The sequence below is a fragment of the Microcaecilia unicolor genome, chromosome 6, assembly GCF_901765095.1.
Source record: "Microcaecilia unicolor chromosome 6, aMicUni1.1, whole genome shotgun sequence".
NCBI lineage: Eukaryota > Metazoa > Chordata > Amphibia > Gymnophiona > Siphonopidae > Microcaecilia > Microcaecilia unicolor.
This window is the reverse complement of record NC_044036.1, coordinates 129,862,683-129,883,214: the sequence shown is the minus strand read 5'-3', so window position 1 is coordinate 129,883,214 and position 20,532 is coordinate 129,862,683. Positions and strand designations below refer to the sequence as shown.

General features: G+C 44.3%; 2 protein-coding genes across 4 annotated transcripts in view; one reads left to right on the top strand and one right to left on the bottom strand.

Annotated features, from left to right (window-relative positions):
- Positions 1-20,532, top strand: part of CRBN (cereblon) — a 45,645-nt gene that overhangs the window by 24,840 nt on the left and 273 nt on the right. Inside the window, exons 8-11 of one of the 2 annotated variants that reach the window (XR_003942440.1) lie at positions 4,910-5,025; positions 15,512-15,576; positions 16,654-16,785; positions 17,594-18,174. Coding sequence is in view for 1 of the 2 variants with exons in the window: in XM_030205819.1 (XP_030061679.1) it covers positions 4,910-5,025; positions 15,512-15,576; positions 16,654-16,785; positions 17,594-17,777 (497 nt within the window). In the remaining variant the exon portion in view is untranslated. Of the gene's footprint in view, positions 1-4,909; positions 5,026-15,511; positions 15,577-16,653; positions 16,786-17,593; positions 18,792-20,532 lie in introns of those variants that run through there. The other variant, XM_030205819.1, reaches the window with a different exon arrangement.
- Positions 2,570-20,532, bottom strand: part of TRNT1 (tRNA nucleotidyl transferase 1) — a 67,974-nt gene continuing 50,011 nt past the window's right edge. The window contains exon 10 of one of the 2 annotated variants that reach the window (XR_003942441.1): positions 2,570-4,377. The gene's annotated coding sequence lies outside the window, so the exon portion shown is untranslated. Of the gene's footprint in view, positions 4,378-5,062; positions 5,085-20,532 lie in introns of those variants that run through there. The other variant, XR_003942442.1, reaches the window with a different exon arrangement.

Sequence of the window (20,532 nt, the reverse complement as noted above, 5' to 3'; positions counted from 1 at the left end):
GTGAGATATGAGGGTGTGGTCTACATGATTAAAAAGCATGTGTAAAATTTTTAATCGCGATTAACCATGCAGTTAAGACATTTAATTGATGAACAACCCTAGTTTAAATCCTTTTTTCTAGAACAGAAAATAAGACAAGCAGCCGAGGTACAAAAATTTCAACAGGGTGAACTGTAAAACCTTAACAAAAAGAAAAGTCTCCCACTCACCCCTTCCCGCTCCCCCATAAAAAAACTACAAAATAACTCAGTCCTGGTGTCCTGCCTGGGTGGCGGTTTCCAGCTTACTTGCAAAATGATGTGCAGTTCCATAAACATCTACAGTGGGAGGATTTTACGCTGTGAAACTATTGCCTGTACTAGTGCCAGGATCAAGCGGATTGCTCAACGTGGCATTGTAGACAATATGCTGAAATCTTCTGCCCAGTGTGCGGCAGTGGCCAAAAAAGCAAACAGGATGCTAGGAATTATTAGGAAAGGGATGCAAAATAAGACCAAGAATATTATAATACCTCTGTATTGCTCCATGGTGCGACCTCACCTTGAGTATTGCATTCAGTTCTGGTCTCTGTTTCTCAAAAAAGATATAGTGGAATTGGAAAAGATTCAAAGAAGAGTGCCGAAAATGATAAAGGGGATGGAACTTCTCCCATATGAGGAAAGGCTAAAGAGGTTAGGGCTCTTCAGCTTGGAAAACAGAGAAAGCTGAGGGGGGATATGAGTGAGGTCTATAAAATCGTGAGTGGTGTAGAAGTGAATCAAGTAAATAAAAAAAACACCAAACAAACCAGGGGACACTCAATGAAATAACATGGAAATATTTTTAAAACAAAGTAAAAGGATAGGTGACCCACCAGGGTGGATGAACACAAAATCCCACGAATGTCAGAATGTAAATGAAGAAGTGGGAAGTGGACCATATGTTTTTCTATTCTAATTTAGTTCTGCATATATCTATTTTCTTCTGTAACTGTAATTGATATTTCTATACCCATATGTTTGTTTCTATTCTAATTTTGAAATATTTAGACTCCTGAGGCAGGCCTGTGGCCGAAACACAGTACTGTGTCGAGTCTGCATTAAAACTTATCATACATCACAGCTTCCTGGAGTTATTGGTCCACTTCCCACTTCTTCACTAATATTTTTAAAACAAACAGGAGGAAATATTTTTTTTTCACTTAAAGAATAGTTAAGCTCTGGAACTCTTTGCAGGAGGATGTGATAACAGCAGTTAGTGTATCTGGGTTTAAAAAAAGGTTTGGACAAGTACCTGGAGGAAAGGTCCTTAGTCTGTTGTTAAGATGGACATGGGGCAAGCCACTACTTGCCCTGGGATTGGTAGCATGGAATGTTGCTTCTAATTGGGTTTCTGCCAGGTACTTGTGACCTGGATTGGCCACTGTTGGAAGCAGGATACTGGGCTAGATGGACCATTGGTCTGACCAATGTGGTTATTCTTGTGTTCTTAAGTACTGAACAAGGGTGGGAAGCTGGACTGGTATGCTAAGACTAAAAGAAAATAAAATTAGCAGGTAAATTCTAATTTCTCCTTCCTTAGTGTCCGTAATACAGTTCAAGAAGCTTCTGAAAACACGTTCTTTTGTTAGTGTTTTAAGGCCCATTAATGATTTTTATATCAGCTAAGGAATTATGAACTGGATAGGATGATGAAAAGCTATATGTATTAGCATTTGTTTGTTGGTGACTTTTTTTTTTTTTTTTTGGTATTTTATTGTGTGTTGATTGTACTCGGCTTAATTTTTAGGTGGAATTGAAATTTTTAAAATAAAATTAAATCTTCATCAGACAATCCAGAACCTGTGGAATGTATCAAAGCAGTTTGGAGGGTTTCAGAAACCTCTGTTCTGAGAACAAAAGTCTCAAAAGAGGTCTCTGTTCTTGGAGTATATTTAGGCCATAATGCTTTGAAAAAGTGTCCATTTGGACCATGTCAGTGCAGTACAAATGCCTGCTTGCAGTTCCACCCAAGAGATAGCTACCCCTTCTGCGGAGTAGGCCTTCAAAATGGGAGGTACAGAATGTATGTTGATGAAATATCCTCCTTAATCCTTAGAAGCTGCTTCACTTTTTTTTAGACCCTCCAAAGAGGACAGGTAATAATGTCAAACATATGGAAGTCATTCAAGACTTTTAAATAATTCATCAAAACATGCTGGATATTCAGAATTTTAAAGAATTGCAATCTTCGCCCTAATCTTTCCTCCTAACAGAAGGAAGAGTTTGAGCTTGATTAGATGAAATGGAGAGACTACGTTTGGAAGGAAGGAGAGTACTGTCTGAATAAAAACTCTTGCTTCAATAAAGCAAAGAAAGCTCCTGGAGCTCTGAAACTCTTCTGGTAAATGCATTGGCTACCAAAAAGGCACTTTTAAAGGTAAGGTCCTTGAGAGTAGCTGCACAGGTTGGAGAACCAAATTAAAGGTCCTTTTACTACACTGTAAAATATTTCTTCACTCAACGTGTAATTAAGCTCTAGATTTTGTTTCCAGAGAATGTGGTAAAAGCGGTTAGTGTAGTAGGGTTTAAAAAAAGGTTTGAACAAGTTCCTAAAAGAACAATCCATAAACCTTTGTTAAGGTGGACTTGGGACAATTCACTGCATATTCCTGGAGTAAGCAACATAAAATCCTTTGTACTGTTTTGGGATCTTGCCATGAGCTTGTGACCTGGATTGGCCAATGTTGAGAACAGTATACTGAGCTTGATAGACCTTCAGTCTGTCCCAGTATGATGATGCTTATGTACCAAGACCTCCTGGGCCAATTTGGAGCTACTTGGATCTCCAGGCCTGGACAAAATGCAGTCTTTCAAAAAATTCAGCTCAACATCAACCATGGGGGAAACATGTAAAGAAGATCTTGACAAGACCACTGTTTGTAGTAAAGCATTCAGTCCATCAGACCCGTGCACCTAGCTGTGACTGAAAAACTGGGTACTTTGGTGTTCCTCCTTGCTGCCATGAGGTCTAAGATGGAGAGACCCCAGCATCTTGTCACGAGGTAAATGCCATCTTAGACAGTTCAGTTCTCCCAGATCCAGTGAATGACTGCTGAGGAAGTCTGTCTGAAGAATCTGCATGCCAGCAATGACAGGCTGGATAATTGGCTTTCTGCCCAGTGGAAGAGAAGTCTTGATACCAGCTCCAGAGGACCACTCTGGGTCTCTCTCCACCTTTTGCTTATATACTACTGCTGTGGCATTGTTAGAGAAAACTGCTTTCCTCTGAAGAAAATTGGCAAAGGTTTTTTTTTTTCCACAGCTGTCTGAACTGCTGACAGAATGAAGGAGAGGAAAGGGGGACCCAGACTTCTCTGGATATGCCTCTGTTAGCTACGGTCATCTAACAGCTGCCCTTTGCTCTACTAGTAACTAGTTAATTGACTGGATCAGGAGCAGGTCTCAGCCAACCAGCCAGAAGAGGCACAAAGCCATCCTCTACCTCCTGGAGATAGAAAAATACCGAATTGTTGAAGCAGCATAGTACCCTTTATAGGGCAAAGCTTCCAATTCTGTATTCTCTATCTCCACCTGCCGGTTGATGGGTAGAACACCACAGATTCTGGTCCTGTCTGGTGAAGATGCTAAGGAATAACCATGTTATCTATGTTCAACTTGAGCATATGCTCCTTCATCCATGCTGATACTTTATTTAAGCACATTGTTAACTGATCCTAGGTTTCTGTCAAAGAAATAGTAATTGGAAAGAAAATCTGTATGTCATCAGCATAGGTAAAGTATGACAAGCCCATGAACTGAATTACAGTCCCTAAAGAGCTCAAATAGATATTGAACAAGATTGGCTATAAAAGGGATCCATGGCGAACCCGTTAACTAGAGTTCCAAGTCTTAAAAAAGCTTCCCCATTTCTGACCACCTGGTAAGACCTGGTCTTAAAAAAATATATATATCATGATCCAGCCATAAACCATAGATGTGTCCCATAAAATTAACCCACACTTAAAAGGAACACACAATGACAACCATGTGCATACTTTTACACAGTGGGTCCAGGTGTGTGTGACAGATTTTGGCAGCACCATGAGCGAAGTTGCAATTTAGTTTTTGTTTTGTTCAAAATCTTTATTATAGCAAGAGAAAATTCAGGATCAGTTCCTCCCCCCTCAAAAAAAGCATATATTTACAGAATCAACATGAAATCTCCTGCAACGTTAGAATCCAAATTAAGAAGACCAACACTTTTTTCTTTATTTTCTCTCCCCCCTCCCCACCCATTGGTATCCAGCCTAAGTAGTAAGAAGGTCCATGTATCCCAGGGAAAACCTCTGTCCCGAACTCTGAGTTCCCACAAGATCAAATCTAGGCCAACATCCCTCGTGGTCTGCAATGCTGAGGTCTACATACGGAGACAGAAATTAAATAGTACATTACACAGGCAACTGTGATTATGCTTCTTGTTGATAGAATACATATGTTCACGTGTACTGTGTGTAGATTGATTTTACACATGATTTTTGTTGGATGTGTCTTTATAAAATACATCCAAAAACTCACCTAGGTGACATATCATAAAATTGCTTTCCGTGTGTACTATGTGGTTGAATTATAAAATCTATCCTTTGAAATCTGTTGATAGTGACAATTAATAGTTAGCTACATTATCATGGTTCCATATTTTCCTTTTATTATTTTTTCCAAACCAATTGAATGTTTGGGAACGTATCCATTCAGACAGTCTGGTCTCTCTCTCCTCCGTCAGAAATAATGCAAATGAGTACACACGTGCATAGAGTTTGGAAAGAACTCTATGAGCTCTGCTTTGCATGCTTTCCCCACTTGTGTTTGTCTCCACATATTTGTGTGTATGTGTATCCTGAAAAAACACAGAATTTCTGTTTTAATGCTGATATTCCTTCTGATTCTCCTAGACTTTTCCTACCGAGTAGCTGCTTGTCTTCCTATTGATGATGCACTGCGTATTCAGCTGCTGAAAATTGGAAGTGCCATTCAACGCTTACGCTGTGAGCTGGATATTATGAACAAAGTAAGTGTCATGCTGCTGGAGAGCTTGATGAGTGAGGGGGAGAAGGAATGAAGAAGGTTCTGGAGGGAAAGGTGACAAAAATAAGATTTAAGAGGGAAAAAGGGTTAAATGAGACAGATGAAGCAGAGGAAAAAGCTGAGATGATGAACAAAAGCTAGACACAGACTAGATTAAATGTTTTTAAGCATTTTTCTTTTAGTTTTGTTGCAATAAGCAGCATGATAAAACCTCTCTGCCAATATGGCCAAGGACACTACATCAGCAATATTTATACCATTATATGAAATAGTGAATGGTTTCTGGTGCAAAACTGATGTGAATTTTACTCTCTCTCTCTCTCTCTCTCAAGATAGTCTGATTGATTTCATATCATTCCAAAGGTTAATAATAGCAATGATTTTATTGCAGTTGCAAAATTTTGTAATGGAGTGAAGAAGTAGGATCCATATTTTTCCACAGCTTTTGGGTCATTCTTGAATGAGCTCTTAATCTTTGGGGTGTTGTGTGGGATATTGAAATAGTTGTTTTTATGTTTGTTTTTATTATGTATGTATGTAATGCTGTTAGCCGCTTAGGTTTAAGCAGGGTATAAGTTTTAGAAATACATAACTGGAAAGATACGTGTCTCTCTCTCTCTCACACACACACATTTTACATACAAATTTTCTTTCTTTATCATCCATACCAGATCGGTCCAGAATCTGTGGATTATGCCCATCGACCAAGAGCTTAGAACCTTGAGCTTTGTCCTATAAGGGCTCTGTGCAGCCTGAGCTCTTCAGTATTTCTCTGTTGCCAGTAGATGGTGACATTATGACCATGTAGCCTCTGGACTGTTAGCTCCTAAACGAGTTATAAGAATAGCCGTACTGGATCAGACCAGTGGTCCATCTAGGACAGTATCCTGCTTCCAACTGTGATGGGGGTTTCAAGTTTTACAGAGTTGTACTCCAGTTAATAAAATAAAATCTGAGCATTGGCTCCTTCCTTAGCATCCCTCCGGACCGGCCCAGGATTGGACTGATGGGTTGTGCACGCCTACCAGCAGGTTGGAGACTGAGAAAAAAACTCTGACTCTAGCGAGCCAATAGGAGCCCTGGTCATGTGACCCTAGCCTCAGTATTTTCTCAGTCTCCCAGCAGGTAGGAGTGAGCCCATTAGTCTCTCTTTATTGTCTTTCAGCTTTTTCTTTATGGTTGACTTTATTCTGCTTTTATTCTGTGCCACAGGAATTCTTTGAGGCTTGTTAGGTGTCAGTTTGGTTGATTTTCAGCCTCAGGGGTGAAAACTCGGGTGTCCCGGGTCCCTCCCCCCTTGTTCCTCCCCACCTCCCTTATTATTTAATTCAATTTCGAAGGGAAGGGTTGCCCTTTGATTAGCAAGGGGTTTTTACCTTTGGGAGAGGCAGCCAGATGTGAAAAGAAGCTAAATTTGGTTTACTGCCACGGACCTCTTCAGTCCCCATTGATTAAACGAGCAGGCAGCTCTGTTACTGTCAAGTGTGTGTGGTGTAGCTGGTTAGCGTTTCCACAGCAGGGGAACGTAAAGAGGACAGATTTCTTTGCCTGCTCTGGCTCCCTTCTCTGTTTGTTTTCGGGGGATTTGTGTACTTAATTGGAGCGCTATTTAAAAAAAAAAAAAAAAAAAAAAAGTACAGTTTCGGCGCGAATTGAGTACGCGCGCGTCGGCGATGTCGGAAAAACTTAAGCGCTGCTCCGTTTGTCAGCGTCGGGGTGTTTCAGCTTCAGGCGCTTGTAAGTATTGTACAGCGCTAGCGGGAGCGTCGGGTCCGGTTTTGCCTGCAGCCGTTCAGTCAGCTGGTTCGGTGTCTTCACCAGCGCGCTCTGATCCCGTGCTTGCTGAAGGGTCAGGCGCGCCCCCGGACTCCGGAACGCCGGTTTTGGCGCGAACAGCGGCCATTTTGAATTCGTCCTCACCTTCTCCCTCGCAGCCGGCAGGGCTTTCGGTACCTCCGTTGGATGTTTTTTCTGCAGGAGCACTGATGCAGGCTGGGCCTACTCAGGCAGGGGGTTTTCCTCCTGAGTTTGTGCTCCAGATGTATCAGGCTTTTTTGCTGCAGAAGGGGGATTCTTTAGCTGAGCCAGGGCCTTTGAGTATGTCTGCTCCCCCTCCCTCTAAGAGATCTAGGGAGGGAGATTGGCGGGAGCATTTGGAGTCAGTTCAGGATCAGGAAATGCCCTTCTTAGAGGAGGAGGAAGATCTGGCGGAACATATCTGGGAGGAATCTTCTTCTCCAGATCCTGAGGCTAGTTCCTTTGCTCAAAGTGAGGATCCTTCTGTAGCCAGAGTTTTCCATAAGGATGATTTGCAGGAGCTCATTTCTATGGTGTCTTCTACTTTGAACTTTGAAGATTTACAGCCAGCTTCGGAAGTCCGTAAGGTCGATTTCTTGATTAAAGGCTCTAGGTCGGCTTCCAAGACTTTTCCTATGCACCAGGATATTTGGGATGTTATTAAGGCGCAATGGGAGTCCCCAGATGCGGTTTTCCGTCAGTCCAGATCTATGTCTCGTCTCTATCCGGTTCCTGAAGCGGATAAGTCTTTGCTTAAGGTGCCGGTCGTGGATGTCGTGGTGTCGGCGGTGAATAAGCGGAATACAGTCCCAGTAGATGGCGGAACAGCTCTTCGGGATGTTCAGGACAGACGTCTGGATTCTCTGCTCAAGACTAGTTTTGATGTTTCTTCCTTGGCAGTACAGGCTGCCATTTGTGGTTCCTTAGTGGCTAGGGCCTGTTTTAGGTGGGCAGAGAGAGTTCTGGACAGGACTTCGGATGATCTTCAAGCTATTGATCTAGAGGTGGCTAGGATTGAAACGGGAGCGGCGTTTCTGGCAGATGCCTTATATGATTTGTTGCGAGCATCTTCTAAGTCTTTGGCCTTGGGAGTCGCTGCTCGCCGATCGCTGTGGTTGAAAGGTTGGTCGGCGGACGCGGCCTCCAAATCCAAATTGAGCAAGTTCCCATTTAAAGGTTCCTTTTTGTTTGGGGAAGAATTGGATAAGTTGGTTAATTCCTTAGGAGATGCTAAAGTTCCTCGATTGCCGCAAGATAGACCCCGCCTGTCCGGTCGAGGTTCCTTCTCTGGTAGAGGTTCAGGTAGAGGTTTACGTAGATTTCAGACTGGTCGGGGTTTTCAACCTCACAAATCTCGGTTCTACAATAGGACACAGTCCTTTCGGGGTACTTGCAGAGGAGCGAGTTTCTCCTCTCCAGGTTTTAGATCACAGACCCGGCCTTCCCAATGAAGGGGCGAGGGCCTCTCCTCTGGTGCCTGTCGGAGCTCGTCTTTCTCAGTTCTATCAGAGGTGGGCCCACATAACTTCAGATCAGTGGGTCTTGGAAGTTATACGAGACGGTTATGCCTTAGAGTTCGCAAGGCCTATTGCAGACGCCTTTCTGGAGTCTCCCTGTCGTTCTCCTCTCAAGGTGAGGGCGGTTCGGGAGACTCTACAGAGGCTGTTAGATCTTCATGCTATCTGTCCAGTCCCTCCTTCCGAGTACAGGCAAGGCCGGTATTCCATTTATTTTGTAGTTCCCAAAAAGGAAGACTCTTTTCGCCCTATATTGGACCTCAAGCCGGTCAATCGCGCTCTCAGAGTCACAAGTTTTCGTATGGAGACCCTGCGATCAGTCATAGTCGCAGTGCGCCAGGGAGAGTATTTGACAGCCTTGGATCTCACAGAGGCTTATTTGCATATTCCCATTCGTCCGGCTCACCACAGGTTCTTGCGCTTCGCAATTCTAGGGCAGCATTACCAGTTTCGCGCTCTGCCCTTCGGTCTGGCGACGGCTCCCCGCACTTTCACCAAAGTTATGGTCGTGGTGGCTGCGGCCCTCAGGAAGGAAGAGATTCTTGTTCATCCATATCTAGACGACTGGTTAATGAGAGCAAAGTCTTATCAAGAGAGTTGTCGTGTCACAGAACGGGTGATGCAGTTCTTGCAGTCTCTAGGTTGGGTAGTAAATGTGTCAAAGAGTCGGTTGGTTCCTTCTCAATCTCTGGAGTATTTGGGCGTCATGTTCGACACGACACAAGGCCGAGTGTTTCTACCGCGGGCCAGGATTCTAAAACTCCAGTCTCAGATTCGGGCCTTTCTTCAACAGCAGCGTCCGTGTGCTCGAGATTATCTTCAGATTCTCGGATCCATGGCAGCCACCATAGAAGTAGTACCCTGGGCCAGACTCCATATGAGGCCTCTTCAGTGGTCTCTTCTATCGCGTTGGTCTGCTCAGAGGGAGTCACTATGGAGGCGTCTGCCTCTCCGCAACAGAGAGCGCAGCTCGCTGTTTTGGTGGCTGAGGATGAAGAATCTCACAGTAGGCATGCCTTTGGAATCTCCTCGCTGGATACCGTTAACAACAGATGCCAGTCTCCGAGGCTGGGGAGCACATTGCCTGGGGCAGTGGGCCCAGGGTCTTTGGTCTCAAATGGAAGCAGTTCAATCAATCAATTTGTTGGAGACCAGAGCGATCCGGTTGGCTCTGCAGCACTTCAGGGCTCTACTGATAGGCAAAGCGGTCAGAGTTCTTTCGGACAATGCCTCGGCAGTGGCCTATGTCAACCGTCAGGGGGGAACGAAATGTCGTCTCTTGTGTCGGGAGGCGGAGAGTCTCCTCGCCTGGGCGGAGATTCACTTCTCGGCCATTTCAGCATCGCATGTGGCCGGAGTGGAAAACGTTCAAGCCGACTTTCTCAGTCGCCACACTCTCGATCCCGGGGAGTGGTCTCTCAGCGATCAGGCGTTTCGGTTGATAGTGGAGCGCTGGGGCACTCCAGTTCTAGATCTGTTTGCATCCAATCTCAACACGAAAGTCCCTCGTTTCTTCAGTCGTCGAAAGGATGTAAGAGCGGCAGGGGTAGATGCTCTCTTGCAACAGTGGCCCTCCGACCTCCTTTACGCGTTCCCTCCGTGGCCGCTAATAGGCCGTCTCCTACAGATGATCGAGGATCACGGAAGACCGGTAATTTTGGTAGCTCCGGATTGGCCACGGCGTCCTTGGTACGCGGATCTACAGCGTCTATTGGTGGCGCCTCCTCTTCGGCTACCAGTTTACAGGACGTTGCTGGTTCAAGGGCCAGTTCCACATCCAGATCCGGGTCGATTTTGTCTTACGGCTTGGCTCTTGAACGAGCCCGTTTAGCTAAACGGGGTTTTTCAGGACCGGTGATTTCTACCATGCTGAGGTCTCGTCGGCGTTCCACTTCGCTGAACTATATTCGTACGTGGAGAATTTTTGAGGCCTGGTGTGCAGAGGCTGACATCCTTCCGTTTCGAGCATCTGTGCCTCAGATGTTGGATTTTCTACAGCTAGGGTTGGATAAAGGGCTGTCTCTTTCTTCTCTTAAGGTGCAAGCGGCAGCTCTTTCCTGCTTTAGAGGTCGGATTCGGAGTAAGTCTTTCTCCAGTCTTCCGGAGGTGACTCGTTTTTTAAAGGGAGTCAGCCTTCTTCGTCCTCCGGTAAGATCAGTCTTTCCATCTTGGGATCTTAATCTGGTTCTTTCGACTCTCACGAAACCACCTTTTGAGCCTTTGCAAGCATGTTCTTTGAAGGATCTGACGCTCAAGACAGTGTTTTTGGTGGCTATTGCATCGGCTCGGAGAGTCTCAGAGTTGCAAGCTTTTTCATGCAGATCTCCTTTTCTGCAGTTTTCCAAGGAGAGAGTGGTTATTCGTCCGGTTCCCTCCTTTTTGCCTAAAGTGGTATCCCGTTTTCATCTGTCCCAGTCAGTGTTTCTTCCTGTTCTGGGATCGGCCTCCGGGACGCAGGAACAGCGACAGTTACATACTCTGGATGTTAAAAGAGTGCTTAAGCGGTATCTCGCAGTTACTGAAGATTTTCGACGCACGGACCGTCTTTTTATACTGTTGGCCGGTCACCGTAAGGGGTTGGCGGCTTCTAAGCCCACATTGTCTAGGTGGATCAAGGACATGATAGGATCAGCCTACCTTTTGGCAGGTAAGGCTGTCCCGAACTCTGTTAAAGCTCATTCAACTAGGGGGCAAGCTGCGTCCTGGGCCGAGTGTTCATTGGTTCCTCCAGCAGAGATTTGTAAGGCAGCGACTTGGTCCTCTCTCCATTCGTTTTCTAAGCATTACAGGCTTGATGTGCAGTGTCGGCAGGAGGCGATTTTTGCGTCGCGAGTGATTTCAGCGGGTCTGCTGGGGTCCCTCCCGTAGGACTACTGCTTTGTTACGTCCCATCAGTCCAATCCTGGGCCGGTCCGGAGGGATGCTAAGGAAGGAGAAATTAGACCTTACCTGCTAATTTGCTTTCCTTTAATCCCTCCGGACCGGCCCAGGCCCCTCCCGTGTTCTATCTTTCTGTCTAAGTTTCTATGTTCAATTGTTGGTTGCAGAGCTGTTTTGTTTGCAAGTTTATAAAAAAAAAAAAAAGAAGAAGATGATGGATTTTCTATGCAGGCCATACCGCTGCTCTGGTTAGAGTACGTGGTGAGCCACAATGATTGGGCCATACCGATGCTCTGGTTAGGGTATTCGGTGAGCCACTGTGATAAGGCCATACCGATGCTCTGGTTAGGGTACTCGGTGAGCCATTATAATAAGGCCATACCGTTTCTCTGTGAAGAGTTGTCGGTGAGCCTTTGTTAGAGCACGTACTTACTAGTGCTCTCTGGCTGCTTGAATTCCTTGAGGCACAGACTGTTTGTTCTTTCTGCTTTGTTATTAAAATACTGAGGCTAGGGTCACATGACCAGGGCTCCTATTGGCTCGCTAGAGTCAGAGTTTTTTTCTCAGTCTCCAACCTGCTGGTAGGCATGCACAACCCATCAGTCCAATCCTGGGCCGGTCCGGAGGGATTAAAGGAAAGCAAATTAGCAGGTAAGGTCTAATTTCTCCTTTCTGTTCAGTCCTGTGGAGGTTTTAGAGTCGAGGACTGTGTCAGAATTTAAAAATGCGTGGGATCGCTTAGGAAAAGGAAGAGTTAGGGATTGCAGACTGGATGGGTCATATGGCCTTTATCTGCCGTCATGTTTCTATGATTAAAACAAAATACAGAAGACGACTTCTTGGCAGCACCAGAGGACAGAAGTAATAGTAAGCTTGGCAGTAGAAGCCTCTTGCAACATTCACGTGAACTGTTTTGTGATTTCTGTTCTAGTTGGGGGTGTTTATATTCTGCCTACTTATAAACGATTTAGAGATGGGAGTAACCAGTGAGGTAATTTAATTTGCTGATGACACAGAGTTATTCAAAGTCGTTAACTCGCAAGAGGGTTGTGAAAAATTACAGAAGGACCTTACGAGACTGGGAGACTGGGCGGCTAAATGGCAGATGACATTTAATGTGAACAAGTGCAAGGTGATGCATGTAGGGAAAAAAGAACCTGAATTATAGCTACGTCATGCAAGGTTCCATGTTAGGAGTTATGGACCAAGAAAGGGATCTGGGTATTGTCGTCGATAATACACTGAAACCTTCTGCTCAGTGTGCTGCTGCGGCTAGGAAAGTGAATAGAATGTTGGGTATTATTAGGGAAGGTATGGAGAACAGGTGTGAGGATGTTATAATGCCGTTGTATCGCTCCATGGTGCGACCGCATCTTGAGTATTGTGTTCAATTCTGGTCACCGCATCTCAGGAACGATATAGTAGATTTGGAAAAGGTGCAACGAAGGGTGCCGAAAATGATAGCGGGGATGGGACGACTTCCCTATGAAGAAAGACTAAGGAGGCTAGGGCATTTCAACTTGGAGAAGAGACGGATGTGAAGCGTCTGTTCACACTTTCCAAAAATACTAGGACTAGGGGGCATGTGATGAAACTACAGTGTAGTAAATTTAAAACAAACAGGAGAAAATTTTTCTTCACCCAACGCGTAATTAAACTATGGAATTCGTTGCTGGAGAACGTAGTGAAGGAGGTTAGCTTGGCAGAGTTTAAAAAGGGGTTGGACGGTTTCCTAAAGGACAAGTCCATAAACCGCTACTAAATGGACTTGGGAAAAATCCACAATTTCGGGAATAACATGTATAAAATGTTTGTAAGTTTGGGTAGCTTGCCAGGTGCCCTTGACCAGGATTGGCCGCTGTCAGGGACAGGATGCTGGGCTCGATGGACCTTTGGTCTTTTCCCAGTATGGCATTACTTATGTATTTGAGGGAGCTTGGGATTTACGGCAGTGTGATTTTTGTAGCTAAGCTCTTTGCCTGACAGCAGTAGGTCCAAGCACCAGCCTCGATTTCTGTGGTGTCCAGGTCACGTGTGGTAAAAGCACTTATTCTGTGGCAGCTCTGAGAGAGCATAGAGTACTGCTTGCACTATGGTAGTCACCGGTCTTCCTCAGGCCTCTGTGCCTCTTGCCGGTCAGGTCCACATAGGGGACAATGGGACAACTCCCGCAAGTGGGTAAGTTAATTTAATCTCAAGAACACAAGATTTTATCACTGCCTTTACTCCTATGTGAAGCGCAGAAAATGAGCTGCCCGGTGCAGCTTCTTCCTCAGCATCATCCTTGGAAGACAGATGCAGCCAGCCTGCTCCGGCACCTTTGAAAACCTCAGTTTTTTCACTCGCAGCATGCTGATGATGCTCTGTTACAGCTGTGGCCACACCAGGAACTTCTGTAAGTGTTCCCTCCTCTGCCAATGATTGGACCCAGCACCTTTCTCTGTTATGGCTTGGCTTTTGAGTGCTCGTGTTTAAGACAACAAGGTTATTCAGAGGATGCCATTGCTACCCTTCTTCAGGGAAGAAAATGCACCACTTCTACAGCCTATACCAGGGTCTGGAAAGTTTTAAAATTTCAATGTTCTCAAAGAGCATACTCTCCTTTTTCAGCCTCAGTAATTAACATCCTTTCTCCAGGAAGGTTTTGTTAAAGGATTGGCATTTAGTTCCTTGAAGGTTCAAGTAACAGCCTTATCTTGTTTTAGACAATGACTGGTGAAATCTTCTATCACAGCTCCCCCGGCTATGACTTGCCTCCTCAAAAGAGTTTAAGTTTGTCCTCAGTTTCATCCTTCCTTTTCAGAGTGGAATCTCAATTTGGTTTTGAGCTTTAGGATGTCCACTTTTCAACCTCTCAAAGGAGCAGCCTTGAAAGTCCTCACATTGAAGACTGTTTCTCTCTTGGTTATTTTCTTGGTGCACAGGATTTCTCATCTACAGGCTCCATCTTGCAGAGATCATTTCTTCACTATCAGACCTGTACCTTCCTTTCTTCCAAAGGTGGTTTCCCCCTTCCATCTCAACTAATCTCCAGTCCTTCTGTCTTTTTGGAGAGGGTAGTGGTGAAGAATTAAAAACATTACATTTGGCTGATAGGAGGAGAACTGTCCTGAAATATGTGGAAGTCCCAAACAATTTAGGAAATTGGATAGATTGTTTGTCCTTGTTGGAGATCATAGGAAGGGAGAAGCAGCTTCCAAAACTGCTGTAGCACATTAGTTAAAAAAGCAGTTTCCTTGCATACTTATAAGAAAACAACCTCTGTGGACTCTGAGAGCATATTCTACTAGGGGCATGGTCACCTCATGGGCAGAAGTTAGAGCAGTGTCCTGTGCTTGACATATGTTGATCATCCCTTCATACCTTTTGGCGGCATTATCGTTTGGATGTAGCAAATAGAACAGAAGCAGTTTTTGGAACCAAAGTTATTGTAGCAGGTTTTTTCAGCACCCATCCAGCATGAGGATTGCTTTTCTACATTCCACAGATTCTGGCATGCTGTGGTATGAGTGACAGAGGGAAATTATGTCTTGCATGATAATTCTCTTTCCTGTAATCCAGACCAGTCCAGAAGCCCCCCTTTCATTAATTTTACTCTCAAAAGTTCCATGTACTTCATTGTTTTCACATGACTTATTTAAGGAAGCAAATTTGTTTCTTTGGTTAAATGTTTACTGCTTGCTTTTTCATTGATCAATTTTGATTGTTACAGATTCTTGTTGACAAAGGTTGGGTAGGATGGTTTTAAGAAAGGAATAACATTCACACTACTGCTTGGCCATTTGAAATTCTGAAGAGCTCAGGCTTCACAGAGCCCTTTTAGGGTATAGCTCAAGGTTCTAAGCTCTTGGTCTCTGTCTCCACCTGCTGGTTGACAGGCATAACCCACAGTATCTGGACTTCTCTGGTTTGATTAAAGGAGAAAAAGTGTTCAGGTAAGACATAATTCTCCTTGAACACTGTTGCTGTTTAATTTTGGAATAATTCGTTGGAAGCTTGTTGTTGTTGGCATTTATAAAACAGCCATCTTTTTGAACTTTTCACATAGGCACCCGATCCCCTTTGTCTTCCAGTACTGACAGTCTGAATATCCCCCAGAAAAGTGGTAAAGAGTTACAAAGTGCAGAATACATGATATAGGTTCTGGTGATGCTTACTCAGATTACAAGTTTGTCTTTGTGGCAGGATCCTGTAGATTTTGCTGCATTAATGTCTCATCATTCTCAGAGGATCAGATGTAGTATTTGATGCCTTTCTGTCTGTCTCTCTTGGAAGTGCACATCACTTTGTTGTAAGCAGTGTCAAGACACAGAAATTACAACCAAAAATGAAATATTCAGGTGAGCTTTTTGTTTTATAACCTGATTAATGATTTTTGCAGGGGATGGAATAGCAAATCAAGTACAACCTCTTTCTGTGTTCTTTGCATCTTCTTTCTCTCCTGTGGATCTCATCAGTGGGAGCCATGCATAGGCTTTGTCCTTGCAGACTTGTAATCCCAACTGATGAGTAAATTAACAATGTATGACTGCTCTCAGGCCAGCAAAAAGTAACTTCTTGTTTTCCCTACCCCTCTAATTGATTAGTTTTTGGACTTTATTCAATTCTCATGATTGAGCACTAGTTGACTAATTGCCAGAGAGGAGAACAAGCATGGGAGGGGGAGGGGTGGGGGTGGGTATTAGCATGGAAAGCATTCTCTTTTGGAATTTTTAAACTCTTATCACTTTCTTAAGTTAAGCAGATTGCAAAGGTTGGTGTGCAGTTTTGACTCTGATATACAATTATTTCAGGGCTGCTGTTTGTTTTGACCTTTCTAGATTGGGATACAGGAGCTCAGTGGTAAAAGATTCTTGACTGTGAAATGCTGCTATTTTTGACAGTGTGAATGCAGCATGGATCAGGAGTCAGTGTGCTGTTGCTGCTGGCAGTGTGAATGCAGCGTGGATCAGGAGTCTGCTGCTGGCAATGTGAATGCAGCGTGGATCAGGAGTTGATGTGCTGGTGCTGGCAGTGTGAATGCAGCATGGATCAGGAGTCGGTGTGCTGTTGCTGCTGGCAGTGTGAATGCAGCGTGGATCAGGAGTCGGTGTGCTGTTGCTGCTGGCAGTGTGAATGCAGCGTGGATCAGGAGTCGGTGTGCTGTTGCTGCTGGCAGTGTGAATGCAGCGTGGATCAGGAGTCGGTGTGCTGGTGCTGGCAGTGTGGATCAGGAGTCTGCTGCTGGCAGTGTGAATGCAGCGTGGATCAGGAGTCTGCTGCTGGCAATGTGAATGCAGCGTGGATCAGGAGTCGGTGTGCTGGTGCTGGCAGTGTGAATGCAGCATGGATGAGGAGTCGGTGTGCTGCTGTTGCTGATCCTGGCTGCTGTAGTCCCTGACACTTGTTGACATAATGATCCTTCTTCTCCTCTCCAGTCTCTCATTGTGTGGTCCCATGGCAGCCTATGTAAATCCACATGGATATGTCCATGAAACACTCACCGTGTACAAAGCTTGCAACTTGAACTTAACTGGCCGTCCGTCCACGGAGCACAGCTGGTTCCCTGGGTAATGCTTTTTAATATATGGTTATAATTTTTGATCTATAAAGAGCAGATGTTTGTACAGGAACATGTAAAATGTGTTCCTCAGGCTGAACCCTCTGCAGCCAGTGCTATCTGCAGAAACCATTCTCTGGGTTTTGTTACTCTGCAACCATTCCTGATTTTATTAAGTGAATCATTCCGTATAGCAATGTAACTTATGTCCAAGAAACAGTGACTCAAATAACAGAACTATAAAAGACTCCATAAGCAACATCTTGACACTAGACATTTTCTTAACCATATTAAGTAGACTGGTTCCAGTGACACATTGCTTAATTAATTTTTGTTTGTTAACTTTGTATTGATATTTAGTGGTTGCAAACTGCCTAATGATTTTTGTAAGGGGCTGGTGTAACAAATAAATGGAAGGGCATTACAACTGTAATAACTGAAATTCTATTTGTAATTATTAGTGTACTGGTATCCTGGAAATGAAACCCTTAACATAGCAGCACTTGCCTTTAAAAGAGGGAATGTTACAGCTCTTTTGATGAGGAGGATGGAGGGGACGCTTCAGATAGGCTTCTTATTTTTATCATGTGTTAATATTGCCAATTCTATAGCAACATTTCATCCTGTAGAGGGTTGATAGTAAATCTCTGTCTGATTCCCATTGAAAGCATAATAACAGAGCAGAATGTAGACTGAGCTGGAAGGAGTCTGCAAAGACTGCCAGTCAAAAATTCTCCATGGTAGAACAGGTGCTCAGGTTCATAAGATTTCTTGTTCGGAGAGAGCGTCTGCTCACTTCTTCCTCCTCCTCTTCTCAGGTACGCTTGGACGATAGCAGGCTGCAGGATCTGTGCAAATCACATGGGCTGGAAGTTCACAGCCACTAAGAAAGACATGTCTCCTCAGAAATTCTGGGGTTTAACACGCTCAGCCCTGTTGCCCCGGATTCCAGAAACAGAAGATCAGCCGGGACAGCAGCAGTCTCCTCTTCTCTGCTTGTAAGTGAAAACATGTGTCTGCTAAGCAACCGACACCCTGGGAACTTGCAACAGCTATGGATCCAACACATCTTGCAGAATGCTTCGGGATCCTGCTACACGAGGTTTTGTAATGTAGTTTTGTCACTATTGAACAAAGGCAGAACTGCTTAAGAACCAGACAAAAAAAAAAGCCCATGTTGCTGGCTGACTGTAAGTTCATAGACAGATGTCTGAGCACATAGACATTCAAGATCATGTGTGAGTGTAACACTGCTTCTCTCATTTTACCCTGGATTCTGCTTACTCTGTCACTGGCTGTGCCGACAGTGGCTGCACTTTGCTGTGTGATTTATGTAATCTGCTTTGGAGAAGGCAGGGTTATTACATTTTTGGAACAAGAGGAATGGTAATTTTGGTATGTTCCCTTTCATTTCTTGTTCTCTTAGCCTTTGTTCAGCTAATGTTTTGCTTAAAGTGGAGCAGATCTTCACCTGGTTGGGTTAAAGAACCAGTTTCTGGGGAGCACTTAGAGGTGGCAGCACCTCCATTTCCTTCAGTGTGCTGGAGCTGTGACAGACTCATAACGGAGTAATTTTCAGATTGTTCATTTTAGAGCAGAGTCTGGAGTTACTCTCTACTTGTGGATACTGCAGTATGTTTTGAAGAGATTACCTGCATATGTTTCCTTAACTTGCCAGAGTACAAAGGGTGAGTGGACGTTTGTGGAAAATAAGTGTATATAATCAAAAATGCATTCTGGGGGCCTCCATTAGTAATGTGCATTAATGTAAGGCATGTTAAATAATGCAAGCCCCATTGTTTTCCCTGAGGCCCTACTAATTGTGCTGATGGAGCCTGGCATATGATTTTTTTTTTTAAATGAGACACCAACTTCTGGATTTCTTCTCAACAGTACTGGTTTTAAGAGGAAAAGCTGGAGAATTACTGTGCTCGTCTAGGCCTTAGACAGAAAGGACATTTCTGGCTGTATTATAAGTATTCCTCTGAATAAAGCTGCAATGTGTCTGTGTTACAATTCTTCCTCCTTTTAATCTTATTACTTTTCTTTATATATGTTACATAAAGAAAATACTAAAGCTGGGTATTTGTTACCATGTGCTGCAGACATTCCAGGCCTCAACAGTAGGGTAGCTTTAGTTTCTGTAGAGTAGGAAGCCTGGTAGAATTTTCTTTGAACAAAATTGAGGCAAAACAAAAAACATTATGTTTTGGTCTCTTTAATATGGGGGGGGGGGGGGGGGGGGGGGGGGGGGGGGGGGGGGGGGGGGGGGGGGGGGGGGGGGGGTTTATTTTGCAATGGGTCTATAAAGGGAGTGGTTCTCTTGCCTAGTCTACTTAATAGCCCCCCCCCCCCCCCCCCCCCGGCTGTAGTTATATTTTTACAGATGATAATCAAATTTTGTATCCAGTTTCATAGAATGGGTCTATGGTTATATTAAGTAGAAAAATCATGTACTGCAGGTGCTTCGATACCACCAATTAAAATCTGAAGCTTTGAAGGGGGGGGGGAGGGGAGGCATTCAAGATTCAGCTGATGTGCTAAATATTGAATTGACAGGGTCCATTTGCTATGGGCAAGATCAGTGACCTATTTTAAGTGTGCAGTTTGATTCAGTTGCAGGTCAGTATGTTAATAAACTGCACTTGTATGCCCTTCATTTTGGAAATTATGGCTGCTACTTCAGTTGCACCTCAAGTAGGTGGCTGAAGTCTTCTAGACCAGATTGGTTTAATGGTATATATTCAAGGCAGCTTCCATTATTACAAAATACTTTGGCTACAATGGGAGGTGTAGCCAGACCTTGATTTTGCCACAACCCCACATACCTGGACTGGCGGTTCCCCCACAAGGCCTGCCAGCAGAAGCCTTTCTGTGGTGATACTTGGTACCATACTGCCTGCACTACTTTCCTGCCCTGGCACCCATACTTGGTTTTAGTGAAATTGAGCATGCTCATGAAATAAATATAAACAAGGAGGAACCAGCTACCCCACCCTTCCCAACGAAGCCGGAACATCTGGAATCAAATATATTTCAGCCACATCTCTCCCAGCTAAGAAGAATGGGGTAGTACAGGTCTTCAATGTGTTTCTGCTTTAAGAGAGCTTATTCCGCTAGCACTGGTGTGTCTAAATGATGTGTGATAGCTAAACAGCAAGCCCAGTATCCTATACTTACAGGTACTGAGCACATCTTAAAAAGTAGATTTTTCATAACTTATTTTGAGGGATGAACAATGCCATCTCCACTCTACCACACATGCTCAAAACCAGGGGGGGGGGGGGGGGGGGGAGACACAGCAGCATGCAGTACTGTAAATACTCATAGCACTGTTACCTCTTTCTCCAGCTGTTATAGAAAATGAATTTACAGGTCATAAACAAGGAGGAGCCCAGCTGGAGCAGGTGCAATAGCATGAAAACAAATCTTTCCCACTTCAACAAAGCAGAGAGAGATTAAACCTGCACCAAGCAGAGCCAGCACTTACAGGGCAGACTAGTTCTACCCTCAGAAGGCTGCAGCCGAAGGCCCCCAGTGGATTAGGTAACAGGAGCAGCTTCTTTTTCATTCTAGAACATTTGTGACTGCACAAACTACACTAGACACTAGTGAGGAAAACACATGAACTCCAGCTGCAAAGACTGTAAAATTTATTTACAAATTAACTAGATATCTGAAAGGACAAATATAGGCTAGCATGAGGGTAGTGGTTCACAACCCAGCCAAAATGGTTTTCAGAATATTCACAACAAAT